General features: G+C 51.7%; 1 protein-coding gene across 6 annotated transcripts in view; it reads left to right on the top strand.

The window, feature by feature from the left end:
* Positions 1-23,911, top strand: part of PEBP4 (phosphatidylethanolamine binding protein 4) — a 219,125-nt gene that overhangs the window by 34,207 nt on the left and 161,007 nt on the right. For all 6 annotated transcript variants that reach the window (XM_037024740.2, XM_017653887.3, XM_037024743.2 and 3 more), the window contains exon 3: positions 3,050-3,176. In XM_037024740.2, the coding sequence (XP_036880635.2) occupies positions 3,050-3,176 (127 nt within the window). The remainder of the gene's footprint in view (positions 1-3,049; positions 3,177-23,911) is intronic.

The raw sequence follows: 23,911 nt of genomic DNA, 5'->3' as shown, positions 1-23,911 counted from the left end.
GAGCGTGTGGACCTTCCTGGGTGAGAGGCACAGTGCAGTAATGAGGCCCCAGGAGTGTCAGGATGGGTGGACCTTTCAGGGAGTGTGGCCACTGAACTGGGTCCAGGGAGGAGGCTGGGTGTCGGAGGCTGAATTCCCCTCCAGGGGCACACGAGCCCCCCCTGCGCAGCGGGCATGAATCGTCCTGGGCACGTGGGCCCTCTGAGGGCTCCCCAGGCCTCGTTGCTGCCCATCCCCTCTGCCACCAACTTGGTGGCCTAGAAGGCTCGGATCCCACGGAAGCCATCAGAAGTGACAGACAGAGGGAGAGCTCTCACTTCTCGCTCTATCTACTTGTGTACGTTTGAATTCTTACACATACATGTTTTCCCTTTAAAATGTAGGTAATTGGATTTAAAAAAAAGTTAATATAAATTTTGCTCCTACCAGTCCATTTGTAAAGCTCTGGTGAGGTGGTTCTGGGTGGTGGTTTGGGTGGGAGAAGCCTGCCCCTCCCGTGTGGGCTCTGCTGAACGGACCCTTCCTGGGGGTGGGCAGGTGGGCAGAAGGCCAGTGCCCACGAGCTGGGGAGGCCGGCCGGGCCAGGGCAGCACAGGGCCAGGCTACACCGAGGGCCCCGCTGTGGAGATTCTCTGTGCTCCCCATGTTCACTGTGGAGCCCTTAGAAAATGGTCATATGTGTATGGTCCCCGGAGGTGACTGGCCTGGGCCCCCGCTGCCCTAGGCTCTGCCCCCAGGTATCCACGCACCAGTGCCCTGTGGCCGGCATCCATGGCATGTGTGGGAGCTCTGGGACACCCGTTATGTGCCAGGGGTTCTGCTGGTGTTTGTCTTATTTGATTGTTACTATAAAGCCACCAAGTGGGTATTATCATCCCTATTCTGTACATGAGGAAGTCCCAGAGATTACAGTGTGTCCATGGTGGTTACACACCTGACAAGTGGCAGAGCTGAGATTCAGGTGCCCTTGGCTGCCTTTACACTCAGGCCCTTCCCCCACCCACCTTTGGCTGGTGACCCTCATCCAGGGCCCAGAGCTTCTCAAACCTGAGTAAAGGGGAACTGTCTTAGTTCAGACTGCTATAACAAAATGCCACAGGATAGGTAGCCTAAACAACAGAAATTGGTCTCTCACTATTGCGGAAGCTGGAAGTCCAAGATCAAGGTGCTGGCGGATTCCGTGGCAGGCTTTGAGGAGAGTGTGTAAGAGAGGACCTCCCAGCAGAAGCCAGTCTTCCTATAATGTACTCTTGGAAATGATGTCCCACCACTTCGGCCACATTCTCTGTTAGAAGCAAGTCACTCAATCCAGCCCCCATGCAAGGGGAGGGCGACACCTCCCCTTGGGAATACTGGGTGCACGGAGATCACCGGGGGCATCCAGGCACTGCCCACCACAGCCACATCCCTCTTTCGCTCACAGTTCACCCAGTATGAGGCCCAGTGCTGGTCCCAGACTTCCTCTGGGCCTCAGTTTCCTCATCTGGGAGATGAGAACGGTGATAATAGCTGCTCACAGGCGTTGTTGTATGAAATGAAATAATGTGCATGTGGTGCTCTGGCTCCGTTGGGCTGCCAGCGAAGGCCACCCCGTCCCTCCAGCCCCTTGTACAGTGTCAGCAGCCATGCTGGGACAGGAGCCCCTGCCCTCCTCCACGGTCTTGGTACCTCCTAGTCTTGGGAAGGTCAGGAGATGCCTCAATCTGGGGGTGGAGATTAGAACATGTCCTGAGTAGGGTGCACTGTGAGCAGAAAGATGGCACCTTCAAGGTTTTGGAACTTGAATGTAAGTTTTAAAGTACATTCTTACTAAATTTAATTTTTGATTCAGTTCATCTCAGGGCTTGTCCATATCTTCCCTGAAACCAGTTTGCTCTTCTGAATTGTCGGTCGTCAGCTTCGTGCCATTCTCAGATCTAATGAATTTGCCTTCTGTGACCTGGTCCAAGACCTTGGTAAAACTGCTAAGCAGGACAGAGGCCCGCACATGCCCTTTGGCATGTCCTGCTATGCAGAGAAGCCTGGTCTTCAGATGCTGGGCTGGCAGTGCTCCATAGGAGTGGCGGGGCCTGGGGCCGGAACCTAGTCCCTGGTCCCCTAGCATATGCTCTGCAGGGCATTCTCTGTCAATCGTGGGATCCTGCTTAGCTATTTTAACATTTGCAACTATTCCACTGGGATAAAAAAGAGAGCCTTTTCATTCCCCCGGGGCAGGCTGTGTGGTGCTGTTTCCCTCTCCCCGCCCTTGCCTTCCCAGAAGACCTACCCCAGTTCTGACTGTGGGCTACTGGCATGGCTCTCCAGTGATCATGCCCTCTCAGCCTCAGATCTCACCAGGTGCAAGGGCAGGACATACTTAACTACCGGTGGGATTTTGTGCTGTCCAGGCCCTTCTTTGCAAGGAGAACACAGATCAGAGGACTCATACTGCTGTCTTGGTGATGAGATGCCACCCTGAAAGGTATTTGCGTTTTGAAGTGCAGTGAATGGCCAGTGGAGAAGCTAGGGCATTGGGCAATGCTTAACCGAAAGACAGGGTGTATTGAACCACTGGTGCAGTTTCCAGGCAGGGAGAGGACCCAGATTGTTCAGGGGAGACGGAAGTCTGTGCTCATGAAGAAGGCTGAGCTCATTGCTAAACCTTTCTTCACGTAAAAAGAAATTCCTGGAAAGAAACATATCAATGTTGTTCTTATACACTGAATCCTACTTTAAAGACACCAACCAAGTTTGCCCAAGGGTGGACATTCTTTTTGAGAAGTACATCCAGGCAACAGTTCACATGTTCTGACCGCAACAACATGCGGGGCTCTCTTGCAAACATTGGTCACTGACTTTGCTCCTCACACCAGCCCCATAGTATGTACAATTACTGTCCCTGTTTTACAGGCGAAGAAATTGAGGCACCTAGAGGTCAAGTAACTCTTGGACGACACTAGTCACAGAGCTAGTTAGTGGTGGGTTAGGATTCAGTCCTGCTTGGCTTTACTTTCCCAGTGGGGCTCCACTGGAACCCTCACGTGGGCCCACCAGCTGCCTCTCTCCATAGGGGCCTCAAAGTTTCCTACCCAGAACTGGGGAACCTTGGCTGCATGTTTGTGCCCGACTGCAACAACTACAGGCAGAAGATCACCTACTGGAATGAGCCTGTCGTCAAGTTCCCCGGGGCCTTGGAGGTGAGTGAGCCAGCCTGGCCTGGAGCTGGGGAGCTGTGGGTCTCGGTTTCTCTCTGAGCTTCCTCATCTGGGTGACTTGAAGCCATGTGTAGAGCCATCTGGGTTGGGTCTGGTGCTACCAGATGGCTGTTGCTTTCCTTGAAGCAGCCCCACGGCTTTGGAGATGGGGGTGGGTGGGAGGCCTGCAGACTGGGAGCACTGGGGGGGCTCAGGCGCTGCTCTGCCCCCTGGCCTCTGCCTGCTCCTGCAGCCTCCGAGCCTGGCTTCTCAGTGCACGTGGAGACCAGCTGGTGTGTGCTCTGGAGCCGGCAAAGGAAAGGAGGAGAGCGGGGTGGTACGAGTCTTTTCTGGAGGTCCAGGTGGCTGGGCTTTCCGAGTGATCCTCCAGATTGGGAGGAGCTGGTTTGCAACGGGCAGCGCTTCTCACCCAGGCTGAACCAGCACAGGTCAGCACTTCCCAGCTTTTCATCACTGCAATAGGAGACGTGCCCACAAGTTTGCCCGAGGTTGTCTGAAGTAGAAGATTGAAGCTGTGCCAGAGTTCTGGGTGCCATTTTATTTTTCCTTGATTCCTGGGCTGGGCTAAGTCCTTAAAGCGTGGGGGACAGAAGGCAAGCCTCACTTTCTCTGCTGTGCCTGTGGTTTAGTGGGAGGTACCAGTGCCCACCTGCACACAAGGCCTGTGGTGTGTCTAGACTTAGGCCACGAGTGGTGGAGACAGAGGGTCATGGTCAAGATGTGACCACGTGTGCCCCAAGGCCATCCTGCTGGCCCTGTTGGTGCACTGCAGCAGGGAGCTCTGTCCTTCTGTTGGCCCAGCCTGGAGGCTGCCACAGGTCCGGCCTGACAGCAGTCAGCACAGACACAAGGTAACCAGTCCTAGGGTCGGGGTAGCACGCGGTACTCGGATATACAGGGGTAGAGTCCCCTTTCTTTCCTAAACTATTTTCACTAACGTAGATGGTGGTATGTCTTATGATTTATGAGACTGCAAACATGCAGCTTGCAAGCTATTGTGTTTGCACCTGTGATAAACATCCTTTTCCCTGGGAAGCTAAGCAAGCAGGTGGCAAGGAGACCGCTGGGTCTCTTCTCCCTCATCACCCCCAGGCCTCACACACATGCGCACAGCAGCGCTCTGCCCTGGAGACCTTGGCCGGGAGCATACCCGTGGACCGGCTGGAGAAGTGGGACGTGTGGGCCCCTGCGATTCTGACTCTGGACATGGGGTGGAAGGCGGAGCAGCAGGGCAGGAAGGCAGTCCTTTAGGGAAGAGTATAATGTTGCCCCCTGGGACCATTAGTTCGGTGTCTTTGGGTTTGTCACTTAGAGAATGAGGAGGTTGGACCAAATGCCTTCACAGCCTGGTGACTGTCCCAAGAGGGAGTCTCAGCAAAGGGCTCCATTATGCCTGATGTTGCAGAACATGTCCACTAGATGGCAGTGTGGGCTTTTCTGAGTACCTGGTGTCCCCGGGGGCTAGACAAGTTTGAAGTTTGGGAAGTGGGCATTTGATTCAGTTTTACTGATACTAATAGTCCTGGGGCATGGGCACGTAATGCAGAGAAGACATCACCCTCTCCAGATCCTGAAATCTCCTATCCTGTTTCAGCCCAGAGGAGGGGTCGGGGAGGAAACCTGGTGGCCTACAAATGACACAGAGTTGTGGTTCAGGAAGCCAAGAAGGGCAGAGATTTCACAAAGGAAGGTTTGGTGAAAGTGGTGGAAAGAAAGAAAGAAAAAATAGTATTCCACCACATACAACCACAGTTTATGGAAATTCAACTGGCCTTTGAGAAGGCAGGTTCGGTTACAGTTAGCAAAAGCCACCGTTCATTGAGTGGTACCCACTTTTTGCTGGGTGCTATTTGTGTGTCATTTCATTTAAGGCTTTCATCAAGTCTGCAGGTATTTCTTTAGCCAAGACTGTTAGTGGCCAAGTGACAAAAGCCAACTCTAGCTGGTTTTTGCCAGGAAAGAGGGAAGGAATTTTGGGTTCACAAACTGAAAACTCCAGGGATAACTTCAGGCATGGCTGGATCCAGGCACTCAAGCATCACTGGGAAGTTACCTATCTGTCCATTTTCTTTACTTTTTTCCATGTTGGTTTTATACGTAAACAGACTCTCTCCTTGTGGTGGCAAAGATGACTCCATAAACTTCAGATTTATGTTTTACTCATTTATCAATCCCAGTGGGAATAGACGGATACTTTCCAAACATTAAAAGCCCCAGGACTTTTCCTGCTGGGATCACATGCCCACCCCTGAACCAGACAGTGACCCTGAGCAGCCCCACTTAATCTACAAGGGCTGAGAGCAAGAGAGGAGCTCAGGTGCCGGTGACCAGAAGGAGGGAAGGTGTTGGGGAAGAAAAACAAGTTCCTATGGAAGGAGGAAATCAGAGCAAGTACAGAGCCCAGGTTCAAATCCCTGGGTCCCCCCAACTCCAGAGGCTTGACCACCGGACCACTGGCAACAGCCCTTTGGGGGGGCCTTGGGTGCTGGCACAATTGAGGAGGGCTTGCTGAAGAGAAGCTTTCCTGGGACAAAGCACAGTGGCAGCTGAGGAAGGCTGTGGTGAGGAGGTGAGACAGCCCTGCGGCCGTAAGAAATGGGCCGGTGGCTGGAGCTCCCTTTAAGGGCTAGAGGGAATAAACACCTCTAGAGAGAGCAACTGGTAGAGCCGGGAAGGAAGTGGATGCGATCTGGGAACAGGGTGCCTCAGAAATGCACAGTAGGGGCTGAGCCTGAGGCCTCAGTGACAGATAAGAGGATTGAAGGCATGTCCGGGGGCCTAATGGAAAAAGGAAGAGGTTGGTGACTGGCTCTGTGGGGACAGTGCCCTGCTTTCAAAGGTGGCTAAAGCAGTGCCACCAAAGCTGTGGCTGCTAGTGGACAGGGGACATGCGAGGGAGCCCCCTGCAAGCAAGCCCTGAGGCCCTGGAAGGAGGCACCCGGTGGGCAGGGGCAGTGCTTCTGTGCCCACCAGAGCTCTACTTGCCTGCATACCTTTGTTCAAGCCACTTCCCTATAATTGGACCCTGCACTCTGGGATACCCTCCTCCCACCAAAATGCTTCCTCCGAGAAGCCCTCCAGACTGCTTCTCTCTGGGCAGTCCTATCCCTGGCTGGTCGCTTCTTTCTCTGAGCTTTTTAAATGTCTCTTACCCACCACACCCAGCGTTTCCTTCCTTGTGTCTTATACTGTGGTTGCACATCCATATCTCCCATAAATTCAACCAACTTACAAGCCCTCAGAGAACAAGGCCATGTGTTGTATCTCTGAGCCACCCACAGCCCCTGCCAACATCACAGACCCACGTTGACTGACGGGATGATGGGGTGGGTGAATGACTGAATGGCAGGCGTGTAAGGATGGCCGCTGGAGTGTGAGCTCTGAGGGTGTGAGCCCAGTGCTTTACCCTTTAAGCTGCTTAGTGTCCCGGGTGTCCTTTACCCTGAAGGAAATCTGCTGGGCCAGCAGACTGAGGGCCAGCACTGGACACCACCACACAGGATCCGTGTGCACTGAGGGGTGGGGAGGGGGCACCAGGAGAGAAGGATGACGCCAGGTGGACGCCAGAGAAGTGGAGAGCAGGTGGATAATGGGAAGTTGTGGATGGCCCCTGTGCCAGCAGCTGCTGAGAGCTGAGAGAGGGGGTGATGGAGGAGAAAGCTTTCTCCCGCGGTGCTTTGACAAACATTAAGAGACAAACATCTTAAGCTGCACCCCTGCTCATGCCAGTGAAAACTGAAAGGCCCCTGAGAAGCTTCTTGACGGGCTTACTCTTTGCCTTGAATGTAACCAGCTGGAATCCTTTTGAAGTGAAGAGATTGCCTTTCAGTGGGGAATGCGCATTGCATTAGAGGGAGGAGCCAAGCCCCTGCCTGCTGTCCTGCTCTGGCCGTCTTTCTCCTCCCTGGAAAGCAGGTGACCCCGAGTGTCCTCGTGTGGGGCTGGGCAGGGGCGTCCCGGTGCCACCCTGGGCTGCAGTGTCTATGTGGTCACTTTCTGAGGGCCACCTTCTTGTCCGTTGGCCAAGGTAGTGACACAAATTCAAACACATGTTTTATAGAGGCCTGGAAATCTGAGCCGTACACCTTGGTGGAGTCTCAGACTCCTGACTGAGAGACCTCGGAACTCAGCAGCCCACTTCCCAACCTTCTCTTTATTCACAGCAGAAAAACAGGGGCCTCTGCGATCACAGAATGATAAGCTGAGACAGACAGGACATGGCTCCTGACGCCCAGGGTAACCTGGGTAGAGCGGGCCTGGTGGGCGGATGGGTGGATTCTCTCACTGAGGGAGATGGGGCCCAGTGGCAGGTGACTCCACCCCAGGCTGAGGGTGCATACATGTGGGGGGCACCAAGAGCATCTGCTCCCTGGAATTTGGTTTTGAGGCAAATGTTTACTGAGCACACAGGCACCGTGCTAGTTCCGCAAATTCAGAAATTGAAGGTGCCATCAGGGAGCTGTCAGTCTAGGCGGAGACAGACAGGAGGATGGCGAATGTGGGGTCGTGGGGTGTAGATGCTACCATAGCAGGACTGTAGGTACCATAGGGTTGAAGAGGGCAGCCAAATTGAGTGGGAGTCAGGGGAGGCCTCCTGGAGGAGGTGACCTGAGGCTGGCTGCAGACAGTAAATAAGCAGGACATGGAGAAGGAGCTGTCATGGCCAGTGAGGGATGAGGCTCAAGAGGGCCAGGGCCACATGGTAGGGGGACCTTGGGAGCTACTCTGTGGACCCTGGTGTGGAGTCTGGATTTTACCTCAAAGCCAGACTGGGGTGAGGCTGTTGAATGTGACTGGACTGGCTATTCAGGAAGGTCCCTCTGGCAGCACAGGTGGAATAATGGGAGAAAGGGGAGGTTGATGGCAGGGAAAGCACCTCCCTGGTTATAGGTGAGAGTATGAAAGTGGAAGTGAGAGGAACGAAGGAGGTCCAACCCACAGGACGCAGTGACGGTGGAGGAGTGGGGAGCAAGAGAGCCGAGGGTTGTGTGACCCTGGGTTTTCTGTTTCTGTGGGTGGTCAGAGTAAGGCTGAGCATATAATTTATTCTCCAAAACAAGGGAAGTGCTATTAATACATTTCAGGATGATGGGCATTAGGTCGGGGCAATGTCTCAGCAGGATGGTGGGTGGTTCTGTTGCTGGGTAGCTGCGTCTGGGGAGGTCTCTCCCTGTGCACCAGGTGAAACCTCAACCTGGACGGGGGCGCGTTCTTGACTCTGAACGAGAAAGAATTCTCGAGCAGGTCGGACGAGTGTAGGAAGGAATTCCTTAAAGTAGGAGCAGAAGCAAAGGTCAGCAGGCACGCAGGCGGCAGAGAGCAAGGAAGCCGGAGAAGGACAGAGAGAGTGAAGGCCTGTGCTGAAGTCTAGAAATTAGAATGAAATAATGAAGTAACAAAGACGCTTACCTCTGGAAGAGCACAGAGACAAAATGCAGTAAGTTGAGCAGCGAGAATTTTTTATTTAAGGCAAGAAGTACACACTCGAAGAAAGAGGAGTGTGGGTAACCTCGGAGAGGAGGTGCACTTAAGGGCTTAAGATTCTGTCTTTTAAGGCTTTTAGGAATGGGGCAAAGGGTGGGGGTGGGGGTTGTTGGGCACAGGCCTGACTTGTGGTTTCATGACGTCTCTCTCCAGGGGGAGACATTATGTCCCCATCCACAGTCAGCCGTCCAGGTATTCTGTAAGATAAGCTTAGCACAAGGAATTTATTGATCCAGTTCTTCTCCAAAACAGTGGTTTCCTCCAAGCACTGGTAACGTATCAGTTAGGACTGCTTGACCTGCCTTAAGATAGGGTGGGTTATTGTCTGATTACCAAAGAATATGTTAGGAATCTTACCTCTTAACTCTCTGGTTTTTAAAATGGAATCTTAGCCTGAAGATGGGGTCCCTTCTGTTCTTACTCTACTGTTCACATCTTAGCATTTTTCATCACAGGCAGGATGAGTTCATCATGACACTCGTCCCATGTCCCTGCCCTACTTCAGTTCCACCAAGTAGGGGACACAAGAGAAGGGCTAGCTGTACAGGGCCAGTGGCCAGTGGGAGCTACTTCTGCAGACAGGAGTTTGAGGACCCTGCGTGCACCCAGAGGCAGCTGGTCCGGGGTCCAATGCTGAGAAGCGAAGGAAAGGCTGGAGGCACAGATTTGGGTCTTCAGCTTCTGGTGTCGGGGGTGGCATCTTCAAGGTGGCGGGGCTCCCTTAGAGGGAGGACCCAGAGTGGCCAACAGCAGCCAGGCTGCAGAGGCCAATGCAGATGGCAAAGAAAACATGCACCTGTCCCTGGGCGCTGTGACCCACTGTGGAGGGGACAGTGAGCTACTCACGCCAGAAGTTTGCAGAGAGATAAGAGAGCTGAAATGTGTACATGCTGGTGGGAAGGGAAGGAGCCCATAGAAGGGCAATGCCCCAAACAGCAGAAAATGGAGATGATGGGCCCCCTGGAGAAGTTCACGTCCATCAGGGAAGAACCACAGAATGGCCGGGGGTCAAACAAAGAGAAGGCGAAAGGACAGGACCTGGCACTGGCCACAGGTCAGAGGTGGGAACCACAGAAGAGCTTCAGAGGCCCCAGGCCTGGCAGTGGGGGAGAGCAGGAAGAGGAGGGGGCAAGGGGAGTGGGCAGCAGGCACCCAGGTCCCCTGGCTGGAGGTGGCTGCTCAACCTGTGAGGGGCAGCACGGAGGCTGGAAGGGCTTTGGGGGCCGGAGTGGGGAAGGCCAGACAGAGAGGCCGGGAGGGTGCCGAGAGGATGGTGTGGGTCAGAGACAGGCTTGGAGAGAGGTGGCCGCCGGGCTTAGGCTCCGGGAGAGGTGGCTGCCCGCCAGGCCGGGAAGAGCTGATGGGTCTGGCAGGAGCCCTGGCACTGTTGGCGGTGGGTACAGGGAGGAGTTCCAGGATAGTGGGCTGTGGCAGAAGGTAGATCCAGGACAGGGTGGGGGCCTACCAAAGTACCGAGGAACGGATTCAGGAAGAATTAATGAGCTCCTTCTGTCACCTCGTGCCTAGCATGTGACAGGAGCTTAATAACTGGTATCAGTCGTCATTATAAAAGACTGGCTCATAGTCTGAAGGGTGGAAGGTGCAGAGAAGTGCTGGTTTTCTGGAGGCTCTGGGACCGTGTGAGGTTGTGGCAGAACAAGGCTGACAGGCTGACAGGCACGGAAGGCAGGTGAGGCGACCACTGGCACCCAGTGGAGGACGTGTGCCTGGGGGAAAGCCTGCTCACAGGTCACTTTATCCCTCATCCCCGGCCAAAGTCTGCTCAAACCCTCTGGCTATGGCCCAGCCCAGCCTGACCAGGCCATTGGTTAAAGGGGGTGGGGAACCTCTGGCATCAACAGGATCAAAGGAAAGGGGAGCGATGCTTATCACAGCCTCCAACCTTTGCAGTCAGCTTTCCAGGTGGCAGAGGAACCTCCCGTGACCCTCCTAACAACACTGGGGGCTGGGCAGAGGGGAGATGATCCCCACACTGAGGATGAGGGGCGCTGCCCATAGGTCAGGCCGGGCAAAGCCAGGAAGTGGAAGAACCAGGCCTGGACGGCACTCTCCCGCCTTCAGAACCACCGCTCTTTCACCCGCATGGTTTTGCCTTCTGAATCCACCTGAGTACTGGAACACAGATGGGGTTCTAAGTAGCTTTGTCCTAAGCATCTTTGGGATAAACATTTTTGCCATGTAACTAATTGGCCATACGGCAATTCTGCAGTAAAAGGTCAAATCAGGAAAAATGAAAGAAAGACGTTCATTTAAAAGGACATAATGAACCATAAAAACAAGTAACAAAATTTAAAAGATTTTATTGCAAGACACAAAATGTTTGAATACATTCAAAACACATTGTGCCGATTCATGGCAATACTGCAAATAACTGAATTCATTTTGTGGGTTGTACCTAAGCACTTCAAAGTCTTTCATTCATAGTATTACACTTTTTTTTCCCCCCTGTTGATTCATCTCCTTGTTTGGCATCATGCTTTTTCTCTTTTCACTAAACTTTTTCATTCATTTAGAGAATTACCAGTTTCCCAGTACAGAGTTACCTCAAAAAGTTAGCAGTAGAAATACCGTATCACCCAGCAACTCCACTTCTGGGTATTTACCCAAAGAAAACAAAAACACTATTTGAAAAGATACTTGCACCCCTATGTCTATCACAGCATTATTTACAGTAGCCCAGATACGGAAGCAACCTAAGTGTCCACTGATAGATGAGTAGATAAAGAAGATGTGGTACATATACACAATGGACCATCAGCCAAAAAAAATGAATGAAATCTTGCCATTTGTGCAACAGATTGACCTAGAGGGTATTATGCTAAGTGAAATAAGTCAGACAGAGAAAGACAAATAGCATATGATCTAACTTATATGTGGAATTGAAAACACAAACCAATGAAGAAACAAAAATCCAGAAACAGAGAATACACTGGTGGCTGCCAGAGAGGGGAGGTGTAGGGGATATGCAAACAGGTATAGGGAATTAAGAGGCATAGGCCTTCAGATACAAAGTAAGTCATAGGGATGAAAGGTACAGCATAGAGAATATGGTCAGATAATATTGTAATAACTTTGCAAGGAGACAGGTGTATCCTGGTGAGCATTTTGTAATGTATATAAATGTCAAATTGCTATGTTGTACATTTGTAACCATTATAATATTATGTCAACTATATTTCAATTAAAAAATAGATAAAGAGAGGTATCAGTTTCCAATACTTGGATACATAATTGTATCACATTGTGAAAACCCTCCTCATCATTGTTTGCTCCTGACTTTTGTCCCATGTCTGTTGATACATGTTCCAAGGTTCTATGGGAAATGTGGGTCCAAAACTGCACCCCTGTATAGACCATTATGATGGCTAAAATTTCTATGATAAAGGATTGGGAGGACTGCATCAGCGCAGAAATGAAACTAAACTGTCAAACAAACCAAACTGTCAACCAGATTTTTTAAATCTTTTCCGGCAGCAAAGTTGCCTTATGGCCAACTAGTTATGGGGAAAATGTTTGTGGCAAAACTGTTTGCCACAAAGATGCTTACAACGGAAGTGTGGGCCACGGCCCCTCGGGTGCGTGCAGGACTCACCCGTTCACGGCAGCAGGTCCTGGTGGAACCCCATCCCCAGCCCACCACGGACGCTGTCACAGGAGCCAGAGACACAAAACAAACGCCAGCCCTGCCCACATAGGGCCTTCTAATGGTAAGATGGTAACTGTTGTCACTGTTACAAGAATAAACCCAGAAGCACCTATGTGACTGACATTTTGCTCCTGGGTGGCTTTCTGAGGAAGTGCCTCAGCCTTGACCTTCACTTGCAGTCCTCACCATCCCCGCCACCATTCCTGACATTCCACTCATGGCCCCAGGGTTACAGACCTCTGGTCAGACCCAAGCCCGACCCTCCAGGAGCTTTGTAAGAAAGCCGCCTGTTCCCAGGCCACCGTGATGCTCCACGAAGCACCGACAAGCTGCTCAGTACTTGGGCGTCTGATGTCAGCTGAAAGCTTCCAGTCAGGTGCTGGGGAAACGGTTCCAGATGTTTTCAGGTCAAATGTTGTTTTTTTGAAAAAACTGTGTGGGCTGCTCCAGCGAGGGGTCATATATAGGACCTGAAAGGAGAGTTCAATGGGTTTGCATCCTGGTTCAAAAAAAAAAAGGTCATTCAGCAAGTGTCTGGGTGGGACTTTGCGTGACTGGGGTCTGCTCACATGGTCCCCTGGGAGGGTGCACAGAGGCTTCTTGGATTTTAAAATAGCTGCACAGCCTTTGTCAGAGCTGTTTAGAGGGACAAACACAAGAATTTTGGCTGCTGTAGTGACTTGTTGCCCGCTCTCACAGGAGGGAGAGAAGGGAGGCCTAAAGAGGAGTGCAGAGGATTTGAGGATTTTTAAATGAGAAATAATGTCCCTTATTTGTTAAAACTTCAGACTTGAGGGTGTGGGTGGAGAGCAGGAGGTGAGGAGGTCTGTTGGCTAGAGCAGATGCCTGGAGGAGGCGCCCACTGACGCCTGACTGCCCTGCCAGTGGGCAAGGGCCTGAGGACGGGGCTGGGGTGGCTGCCCGGGGCAGGGCCGGAGGCAGCTGTCCTGCCATCTGGACTTGGAGTGTACTGCTCTTAGCAGTGCGCCCCTGATGTGGGACGGCACGTTGTTCTATCTTAGCGTCCATCTGACCCCACCCACTGCCATGCGGGCAGGCAGAGCCGGTACTGCAGATGAGGAAGCAGCATCTCAAGGGAAATTGTATGGCTATTTATTTTTAGTGGACTTTACTTTTTAGAGCACTTTTAGGTTCACAGTAAAACTGAGTAGAAAGTACAGAGATTTCCCATATGCCCCTTGCCCCACACCCTGTCTGCCCAACTATCAGATCCCCGACCACAGTGGTGCATTTGTTACAATCAAGGAACATTCGTTGACATCATCACACCAAGTCCATCATTTGCCTTAGGGTTCGCTCTGTGGATGTGGACAAATGTATAATGACGTAAATCCGCCATTACAGTATCCCACAGAATAGTTTACGCCCTAAACCCCTGTGCTCCGCCTAGTCCCCCCTTCCCCAGCCCCCGGCAACCACTGGTCTTCTTACTGCTTTTTCCAGAATGTCATGTAGTTGGGATTCCCACAGTATGTACCCTTTTTGGAGAGCCTAGACTGCCGCCCAGGCCTCCTGACTCCTTGGGAAACTGCTCAGGCCACTCGGGGCACACCGCAGCTGCCCCTCGGGTTCCAGGGCCGGTTCCAGGGCCGAGAAAGAGCCAGCCCTAATCCCAACGGGGAAGGAGTGGATCACAGAGCTCCTCCTGGTCCTCACCTCCCCTTACATGGGGCACAGCGATGGCAGACGAGTGAGCAAAGGGGAGGATCTGGTTGGGGCACGGGGCGTTCAGGGGTGTGCACGAGTCAGACCCTCGGTTCCCTCCCCATCCGTGGGTCCTCCCTGGCAAGCTAAGGCAGAGCCAGGGGAAGCTGTGCGGAGTCAGGAATGCAGAGAGCCCGCGCCCTTGGCCTGAAGTGACAGACCTGCCCCGGAGAGGCGGGCCGGGCCTAGAGCGGCCGGAAGGAAAGCCGGCCAGGCGGCTCCTGGGCGTGGCTCTCCAGGCCCTGCTCCTGGGAAGGCAGAGAAGCCGCCTCCATCTCCTGGGGCTGCAATTGCAAGAGCCGACACGAGGGGGAGCCAGGTGATCACCATCTTGCCCCAGGAAAGGGAGCCTGCTCCGTGGCTAGGAAGGCATCGACGGGGGTGCGCCGAGGGTGCAGACCCACCCGGTAATGGAGAGAAGGAGGGTCTCTGATTTGGGTAGAGGGTGCACGCGTCTGCACCCCCTGTGCCTTCTCTCCCTTTGCCAGCTGGCTGTGGAAATGCTCTCCTATTCAAATGCAAACACCCCTGGACCTGAGTTTCTTAACCCAAGCCAGTAATTCCGAATGCCCTCAGGGGGAACAGGCCCCTAATTATGTGGGTGAACAGCCAGCGGGAAGGAAAGGAGAGGTACGGGGGCACACCCGCTGGCACTGAGAATGCCCCTCCTATCCCACTGGCGCAAAGCAGATTTTTAAGTTGTGCCGGTGGTCCTCTGTTCATCCTGTTTTCCCCACCTGCCAACGCCTGTGTACGGGCAGGCTAGTGGGAAAGAGAATTGCTGGTTTCAGAGCTGACTCTCTTGTGTAAAGAGTGCTCAGAGCCCGAGGGGTTACCACGAGAGCCCAGGGGCCCTGTGCACATCCTTGCTCTGGTGCTCCTGACTGTGACCTTGGGTGACTTTTCTAAGATTCCTTTTCCTCACCTTAAAATGGGTTTACTATCCACTTTCTGGTAGATGGCGTGGCCAGTTCTCAATCCTAATCTTTCTCAGCCCATCAGCCACATTTGACCCAGTTGGTCATGTCCCAGAGGTATTTGCATCCCTGGCCTGCAGGAACCGCCCTCTGGATTGGCCTTCACCTTTCTGCTTCTGAATGTCTCAGTCTGCTGGTTGACTGCCCCTCCTCCCCGACCCCCTTCATGTGGGACATGCCAGCCACTATGCTGGTCTCTTCTCACCTCTATCTGCCTTTCTCTCTTGGTGGCCTCATCGAGTGTCATGACTTGAAATGTCATCAATATGATGTCCCATTCACATGGCCACTGGGATATTTGAGCAAACCCTCAAACACAACGTGTCCAACCCCAAGTGCCAGTCTCCACTCTTCCCGAGATCTGCCCCACCTGCCGTCTTCCCCTTCTCGGCGAAGGGCACCTCCAGACTTCTAGGTGCGGCGGCTGACCATCCTGGAGTCCTTAGGGACCGCTCTTTCTCTCCCACCACCCACCCAGTCCACCAGGAAACCTTCTTGGCTTTGCTTCCAAAATATGCCAGGAGCTGACCTCCCCTGCTAACACCCTGATCAGGGCCACGACCCTCTCTGCACCCTCTCTGCCTGCATTATTGCAACCTTCTCCTAACTGGTCTCCCGACTGCCATGCCTGCCCCAGAAGCCCCACGTCTTCTCAGAACAGCAGCCAGAGGGAGCCCTTGAGTCTGCGTGGCAGATGAGTCCACAGCTCTGCTCAGAATGCTCCAGTTTCTCCTCAGTTCGCCTAAGAGCCACAGTGCTCACAGTGACCTCCAGGACAACACAACCTGGCCCACTGTCGCCTCTGACCACAACTGTCAGCATTTTTCTCCTTGCCCCCCTGGCCTCCTTTCTGCGCCTTGACCACACCAGGCATGCCCGAGGGCCTCTGCGCTTTCTTGCCTCGTATCCTCACGGTGCACATCCTCACCTCCTTCAGGTCACTGCTTTAAATGCCATCTCCTTGGGGAGGCCTTCCTATCCCCTGGGACCGAGCACTACAGAGCCCCCATAGCCCTCTCCACTTCTTTCTACTACCACCTTCTAAAGCTTACGAATCATTTCTACATTTGTTCTGTGTGTTCATTTTGTCTATTCCCGCTCCCACCCCACAGCCAGATGTAAGCTCCAAAAGGTCTGGAATCTTTGGTTAATTCACTGGCAAATCCCAACCACTGGAGGAGTCTCTGTCCCATAGTAGGTACTTCATAAATATTTGTTGAATGAAAATTACTTGGTGAAGATTATGAGAGAACGTATGCAAAGCTTGTCAGTGCCCACATGGGAAGCGCTCAGTAGATGATGGTGGTGGTGGTGGTGGTGGTGGTGGTGGGACAACAATCTTCTCCAACCCCGGGGTGACTAGTGCAATAAGACAGCTGAGCTGAGGCAGGGCAATGGCTAGAGGACATGGTTTTCAAGATAGAGGGTTGTAGGGGTTTTTTGGAAGGGTTTCAAGGAGAGGTCATGGAGAGGGGGGGGTGGAAAGGAAATATTTTATCCTGGTGAAGAGGAATAGGTCTACAAGGCTGCACAGAGGGCTCTGCAGAGAGTAGATACTCAGTACAGCTGTGGAATGAATGACCAAACCCCTTGCCTTGTTAGTCTACGCAGAGCTGACTTCAGAAACTGAGCAAGCAGCCTCAGCAAAAAGCCTTGGGGGCTGGGTTGGACTAGGGACAATGGAAGGCAGTGTCTCCTGGGACTGGACAGAGGGGGCAGTCTGTGGCAGTGTCTTCCCGGATGGTGGCCGGGTACCCCCCCTCTACTCAGGATCACACCACTTAACCTGGTGCAGACTGACTCTCCGGCCCCTTGGGGAGCTGGACTCGAGAGAAGATGCACATCTCTGGGGCGCTGAAGTCCCAGGTCCCCTCTTCCACCAGCACTCCTTCATGTAAACCTCGCACTCACTGATAGGCAACGGCAGCAGGACCGCCTCTAGCTCTTCATCTTGCAAAGAGCTTGATGGTTAATTTCAGGCTTGGAATCCAATCCACTAATTTCTAACATGCAAAGACCAAAGCTGCTTACCAGCTCTCCATATATCTGGCGCTCCCCAGCCTCCACCTCCCCCATCTCCAATGGGAAACAAAACCACGTGAGCTTTACCTTTTTCAGTTTGTAATCGCGGAACAGCTATTTCCTTCTCCCTGTTCATTTCTTCCAGTCGCTAGAATAAACCCAGGGCCCTGTGGAAAAGTGACTGCCAGGCTGAGCTTTCCTGACGGGCAGGGGCCGCAGACGGGTCAACTCCCACATCTCCCTGGCAACCATCTCTGACCAGGCCCCCAGGAACACCAGATGAGCAAGTTAGGAACCCCACCTCCGCATGAAATCCAGGAGGTTTAGAGCAGTCGACAAAAAACTAAAACCACACAGCCAGAAAACACCTAGAAAAGCAATGTACAGGTAACTATGTATCTGATCTCAGGATGAAAAGGTCTGCCTGGGCATAAAAATCAAAGACCCAAATCACAAAGGAAAAAAAAAAAAAGGAGGGATGTGAGTTCCAACAATATTTAAAACTTCTGCACTTTAAAAATTGCCATAAACAAAATAAAAATCCACCGACAAACAAGAGAACATATGTGCCACAAATATGGCAAAGGATTATTATCTTTATGCATAAAGAGTGCTTTTAAATTAATAAGGAGAAGATGAGGATGCCATGGAAAAAGAAGAAGTTCATTAAAAATATGAGGGAGAGGCTGCCATTCAGAGAAATGTAATTTTTAAAAACAGTATAGAATTCATTGAAAACTAACCAAATTTGCAGGGTTTTCTTTTTCTTTTTCTTTTTTTTTTAAAAGAGAGTATATATTACAGGTAGAAGTACAAATTGCATCAACCTTTCTGGAGGGTGACTTGATAATGTGTATAAAAATCATTAGCATGCTCATTGTGGTTGAACAGCAATTTTGGCTCCACAAATTTATTCTAATCTGATTACTTAATCAGAGACACACAAATTTATGTGAAAGGCTGTTCATTGTAGTGTTATTTAAAATAGCAAAAGAAAAAAGGAAAACCACCTCAATGTTCAACAATAGATGGGTTAAATAGGATATGTTCTATCCATATGAAAGAGTACCATGTAACCACTAAAAATCATGTTCTCAAAGAATATTTAAGGCGATTGGAAAGTCTTACAATATATTTTTAAGTGAAAGAAACCAAATGATAAAACAGTAATTTCACTATAGTCCCAATTTTCAAAAATTATATCTTTTTATGCTTTGAGAGAAAAAAAACAGATGAAGGGAGAATACATCACAATGTTAACATTGGATCGCCTCAAGTGGTGGGATTAAGGGCGATTTTTATTTTCTCCTTTACACTTGTCTGTAATTTCCATATGTTCTCCAATGAATGCGTATTACTTTAATAAGAAGAAAAAAATGCTATTTGGGGAGAAAAAAAGTGAATGCTAAGAGGAAAAGGCTTCAGCTACCCAAATGGTCTGAGTGCTGGTTGCTGTGGAAACTGTAACTTTGAATTGCCCAACTTTTTGTGAATTACTTCCTGGCTCTGCGGGGTTAGTGGTAGGGCTGGATTCAGTACTGTCGTGGCGTGGGCTCGTGTCCAGGCGAGCGGTAAAAACTGAGGGCCCCTGCAGGCCATGGTCCACAAGGAGGGCCCTGGGTTTCATTCTGGCTCCCTCTCCCCTTCCGGGTTGGGAGGGGCCTGGAGTCCTGCAGGGGCTGCTGGGGTGTGAGCTGCCCCATGCACAGATCAGCCAGGGACCCAAGAGGAAGCCCACTGTTTCTTGAATGGGCTTCCCCAGTGCCTATGTGGAGTATTTGATGGTACTCGTAAATCAGCCTTACCCCATGCCCAGCCTGGCATATCTAAAGATGGTATCCCAGAAGTGGTGTGGGCAGGTGAGGCAGGTGGCTTTATTTTCCTTTTTGTGTCAGTGATAAAGATGGGGACACACCTGAGTCCCGGGAACAGCTGGCTTAATGGGGCGTTGAACAAAGTCCCAATTCCAGCTTGAACCTTGACCAGTGACTCTGTCTTGCCTTCCGTCCCTTTGCCACCTGGAAAGCAATCTCTGTGTGGAGGGGAGGCAAGGATAAAGCAATAGTCTTGGGGCCTGCGGGGAGGCTGGGAGGCAGGCTAGGTTCCCTGAGTGCAAAGCCACTTTCATATGCCTATTCTCGGAACATGAATGTCTTGCTGCCATTTGTGAATCCTACTCTGAGCTCTGGGGTGTGGAGAACTGGTAGATTTATAGATTGAGGCAGCCACAAGTTGGAATTTTAAAAAGCAATGTGTCCTTTGAGCAGGAGCCCGGGCTGGGGGCTTTGCAGGCTGTCGCTTTGTCCCAGGGACCAGATGGAATGTGTTTTTCTGTTCACTTGGGGGTTTAACCCTTCCTACTCTCCCTCCCCTCCAGCCCCATTCAGGAATCACTGCCTTTGGGGTGAGGAGTTGGCCCTGCCAGTGAAGCCACGCATCTGAGCCTCAACAACATTTCTTGGAAACGCCTCATCCTTTCAATCCCCTGCCTTTGTTGGATTATTTTGTTTTATTTAGCACACACTGACATGTGCTAGACACTGTTCTAAGCACTTTAGAAATAGTAACCCATTTACTCTTCACAATCTTTACTCTCCCCATTAATAGATGAATAAACTGAGGTTAAGCAACTTGCCCAAGGTCACACAGCTGGTGAGTGACAAAGCCTGGGTTTGAAGCCTTGCTGTCTAGTTCCCAAATTTGTTTTTCCGTCACAAAATTATGACTGCCTCTCCGATAGCAGGTAAATGGATCCTGCTCTTACCAGTTCTGAATCCCTGGGCTGATTCTTCCTGCCTGAGCTCTGAGAGCATAAGGCACCACCAGAGTGAGGTGGAATCCAAGTGCCAAGATGTCACTGCCAGGCTGGGTCTACCTCACCTAATACCCATGTCCCCTTTGGACCCATCAGGCTGTGAAAACCCCATTTGTAAGATCAGCTCGTGTGAAGCCAGGGCCACTCAATGGGATCCGGGCCACTGGGTTTGGAACTTCTGGAAAAGCTTTGTGTCACATACAGCTTCCTTCCAAGCAGGGGTCTTGGGTTTGACGAACTCTCTTGGCTATTTATGGGGCAAAACCCACAGGCCTCTTTGAACCTTTGCTTACTGTTAGAACCTTAGCGCTTCCCAGGCAGAAGGAGCTGTCCTCACCCTAGGGAAGCCACACGGTTCCTTGGCCCCTTTCTATGGAGGCACAGCTGGATAGAGACCTGAGCTCAGCACGCCGCTCAGGGCCCAGGGCTGGGACGGAGCTGCGGTCCCAGTCGGTGTCTCCGGCACCCGCAGTGCAGGGAGAGGCTGTGGCCCAGGGAGGGACTGCTATGGGACTGGACCCTAACTGAAACAGTGGCATTTGCCACAGCCTCACGGGAGTCACAGGCGTGTTCTGAGCACACCCTGCCTCCTGCCATGAGGTGACAGAGGCCTGGGGAACTGGGGACGGTCTATTAAGGAGATGGCTTGGCATAGGGAAGTACACTTTGATAAAAATACTGTAATACCACACATGAGACTGAGCTATTCTTTCTAAGTCGCCTTTTGGATAATTGAACCTTCCTTGTTTACATACTCAAACTTCTTATTTTAATCATGTTTTCTGTGGCACTCTTTCTAAAATAGATTACATATGACCCTGCCTTCTTCAACAGTCTAATGAACATAATTTAACCTCTGTTAAATGACTCCATGTCATCACTGTAAGCATGTGACAGGACGGGGGCTTGCGTGTGCAGCATTTCCTGTCCACGGCGGCCGGAGGGGCTGCAGTGGTTCTGTGTGGGTCTGCCAGGCGCTCCTGGGTCTCCGCGGATCCCCTGGAGGGGAGATGGCTCTGGCGGTCTATCACCTGGGGCAGGGCATTAGAGCCCTGGAGGCTACCTTGGTCGCTCTAAGGCGCTTTCCCCCACAGCACTTCTGACACCAAATGTGTGGGTTTTTCCACACCAGCAACCAGCTCTCCAGCTCTCCATCTGCCAATGTGGAGTCCTATAATTCAACTCCTTTCTCATGCTAGCTTAGTACCAGACCCCACAGGGTAAGAAGGGACTAGTCCCACAAGACCACCCACCTTGGCTGGAAAATCAGGGGTCCCCACTATACCCCACGCTCCCCTCTTTCAGATTCAGTAATTTGCCGGGACAGTGCACAGAACTCAGGAAAACAGTTCACTTAGTATTACCAGGATGCAACCTAGGAACAGCCAAACGGAAGAGAAGTGGAGGGCAAGGTAAGAGGGGGGTGACACGGAGCTTCCATCCCTCTCTTGGAGCAACGCACCCCCAGCACCTTGCATCATGTACACCAGCCCGGGCACTTTCTGCACCCTGCCATTCAGGCATTTTTTATGGAGGTCTCCCTACAAGAGCATGATTGATTAGATCACTGATGATTATCTCAATCTCCAGCCCTCCTCCCCTGCCTGAAGGTCTGGTGTGGGCCTGAAAGTTCCAGCCCTCTGATCACGTGTTGGTCTTTCTGGGACCAGGCCCTATTCTGGAGCTATTTAGGGGCCCCCAGTCCCCAGCCAGCTCATTAGCCTATGAAAAACACCCTTAACACTCTGGAGATTTCAAGGATTTTAGGAGGTGTGCCAGTTGCTGAGGACAAAGAACAAATAAGTATTTCTCAGGCTACAGTCCTTCTGGACAGCGTAGAGAGGGGACGGGTGGAAGCAGATGATTCCAGCTGTGTGAAGGCGGGCAGGACCGCGTCCCTCTGAAGGCATCACAAGCTGCCCATGACATTCCCTACAAGGGTATTGGCAGCTCTAGGAGAGCAGAGGGAATTGATCAAATTTACAACAGAAAGCCCTGGGCCTAGGACGCTGGTGGCAGGTGGAAGTGATAATGAAGTGGCTATTCTGCACTAGAGTTACCTGTCTTCTCTGTTGCCAGCTTCAAGTCTTGCTTGAGGTCCAGCTGCCCCGTCCAATGTGGGAATTCTGGAAATTCTTATTCTGGCACCGGGACTGCTTTGGGAATAGAAGTTTTATTTTATTTTCATAAGGAAGACAGATTTTTTTTTTTGATGACTCAAAAGCGGTATCTGTAGGGATCAGAGAAATTTGTGGGGTTATTTGCTTCTACACAAAACCACCCAACACTGCTAAAATGATTCTAAAAATTAATTTTCCTCCTGTCATCTGTCATGATTAGTATAATATCAACATGATTAGTATCCGTATGTCCCTTCTAATCTGTGGCAAGATGGGAAAGCTGATAAGCAAGTATATCAGGATTATTTCTAAACTAAGAGTCAATAGGCTCGAAACGAGGACGTGAGTCCAGTTTTGAGTTTCAGTGCCTGAGTTTCAGCCAGTGAGCTCTGTGACAGGTATTTAGGGCTTCGTGGGTATTTTTCAGAGGTGGCGATTAGGAAAGCAGCTAGAAGAGTCAGAGCACGAGCCACAGAGTCCTGGAAAGGCAGATCTGAGTTCCAGTTCTGTATCTAACCAGCTTGGTTCATTTGCCAACCTCTTAGCCTCCCTTCCTTACCTGGGAAAGTGGGTAATACCACCTACTTTGAAAGTATTAAGGAGACAGTGCACTGAGAGCAGCCCATCTCCGTGCAGAGCATTTTCCATAGTAGGTACACATGAAATGTGAGCCTTGTTCTCCCACCCGGCCTGCTGGTGTTCTGGGCCGGTGGGCTTGTAGAAGTGACCTCCTGAGGTGCCGCCTTATGGCATCTTACATTCAGAGAGCCTGTTCCAGTTGCATATTCCTTATCCTTGTCCCATGAGGGGCCCAGGACTGGTGCTGTCGCTGTCACAATCCTTAGTTTGCAGGTGAGAAAGCAGAAGGAAAGAGAAGTTAAGGATCTTGCCCAAGGCTGTAGGTGGTGATAGGGCCCAAACTAGAAGTCCATCTCCTGAGCGTCTTCTCGAACTTTCTCTGTGCCGTGCTCCTGCTGTTGCAGCTGGCCCCGTAACCGTGGGTGAGCAGCTTGCCCTCTTCTCCTCTTGCCTTCCTCCCATGCTGCGGCCTGGGGCTGATAGGTGGGGGGAGTCATAAACCCAGGAAAGCTCTTTGAAAAATTAAAAGTAGTGCACACATGAATTCTGTCATTTTTCTGCAACATTTTCTTCCCTTTCTATTAACACTGAGTAGAGGAGATGCCTGGCTCCCTCCTCCTTCCATTCCCACCCCCACTAGGGAAAAGCAACTGGGATCCAGAGGAAAGGTACCACCACCCAAGGTGCTGCTGAGCAGACACCACAGGAGCGGGCGAGCCGCGGGTGCCAGGAGCTCAGGCCCTGGCCAGCAGGGTGTATCCAAAGCGCCTTCCAGAATAGGAGGCTCACCAACAAATGTTTTACCTCCTGCAAAACTAAGTTCCTTGTCGTGCTTGGGCTTCTCAAAAATAAAGATTCGGAAGGCCCAGCTACCTCATGCAAACACCTTGGCTCCCTCAGACAGAGGAATGGGCTCCCCACTCTTTTGGCCATTCCAGGCCCAAGACTCCCCAGAGAGGAGCTGACACGTGCCCAAAGAGCCTCGGGTTGGAGAAGGGCACGGGTGGGGTAGCGATGGCTGAGTGGCCACGTCTGGTTTGCTTAGGGCAGCCCCTCCCCCTCTGGAAAGCAGGGCGCGATAAGTGCTCGCTCTGTGTGCCAGGCGCTGTCCTAAGTTCCTTATGGATACCCACCCTTTAATCTTCCCCTCATTGCCAAGAGGTAGGTGCCATTACTATCCCCATTTTCCAGATGAAGACAAAGGTGGGCAGCCTGCCCCAGCCGGCGAACTTGAGAGCCAGCCTTCCAACACCTGTGATCTGCCTCTAGAGGCAGGCATTCACCGCCAGCTGTACTGCTTGTCTGGACAGTGGACTTTGCTTCGCCAT

This window comes from Manis javanica, chromosome 3 (assembly GCF_040802235.1).
Source record: "Manis javanica isolate MJ-LG chromosome 3, MJ_LKY, whole genome shotgun sequence".
Lineage (NCBI taxonomy): Eukaryota > Metazoa > Chordata > Mammalia > Pholidota > Manidae > Manis > Manis javanica.
Note: the sequence above shows the minus strand (reverse complement) of the source record. Positions and strands in the feature narration are given on the sequence as shown.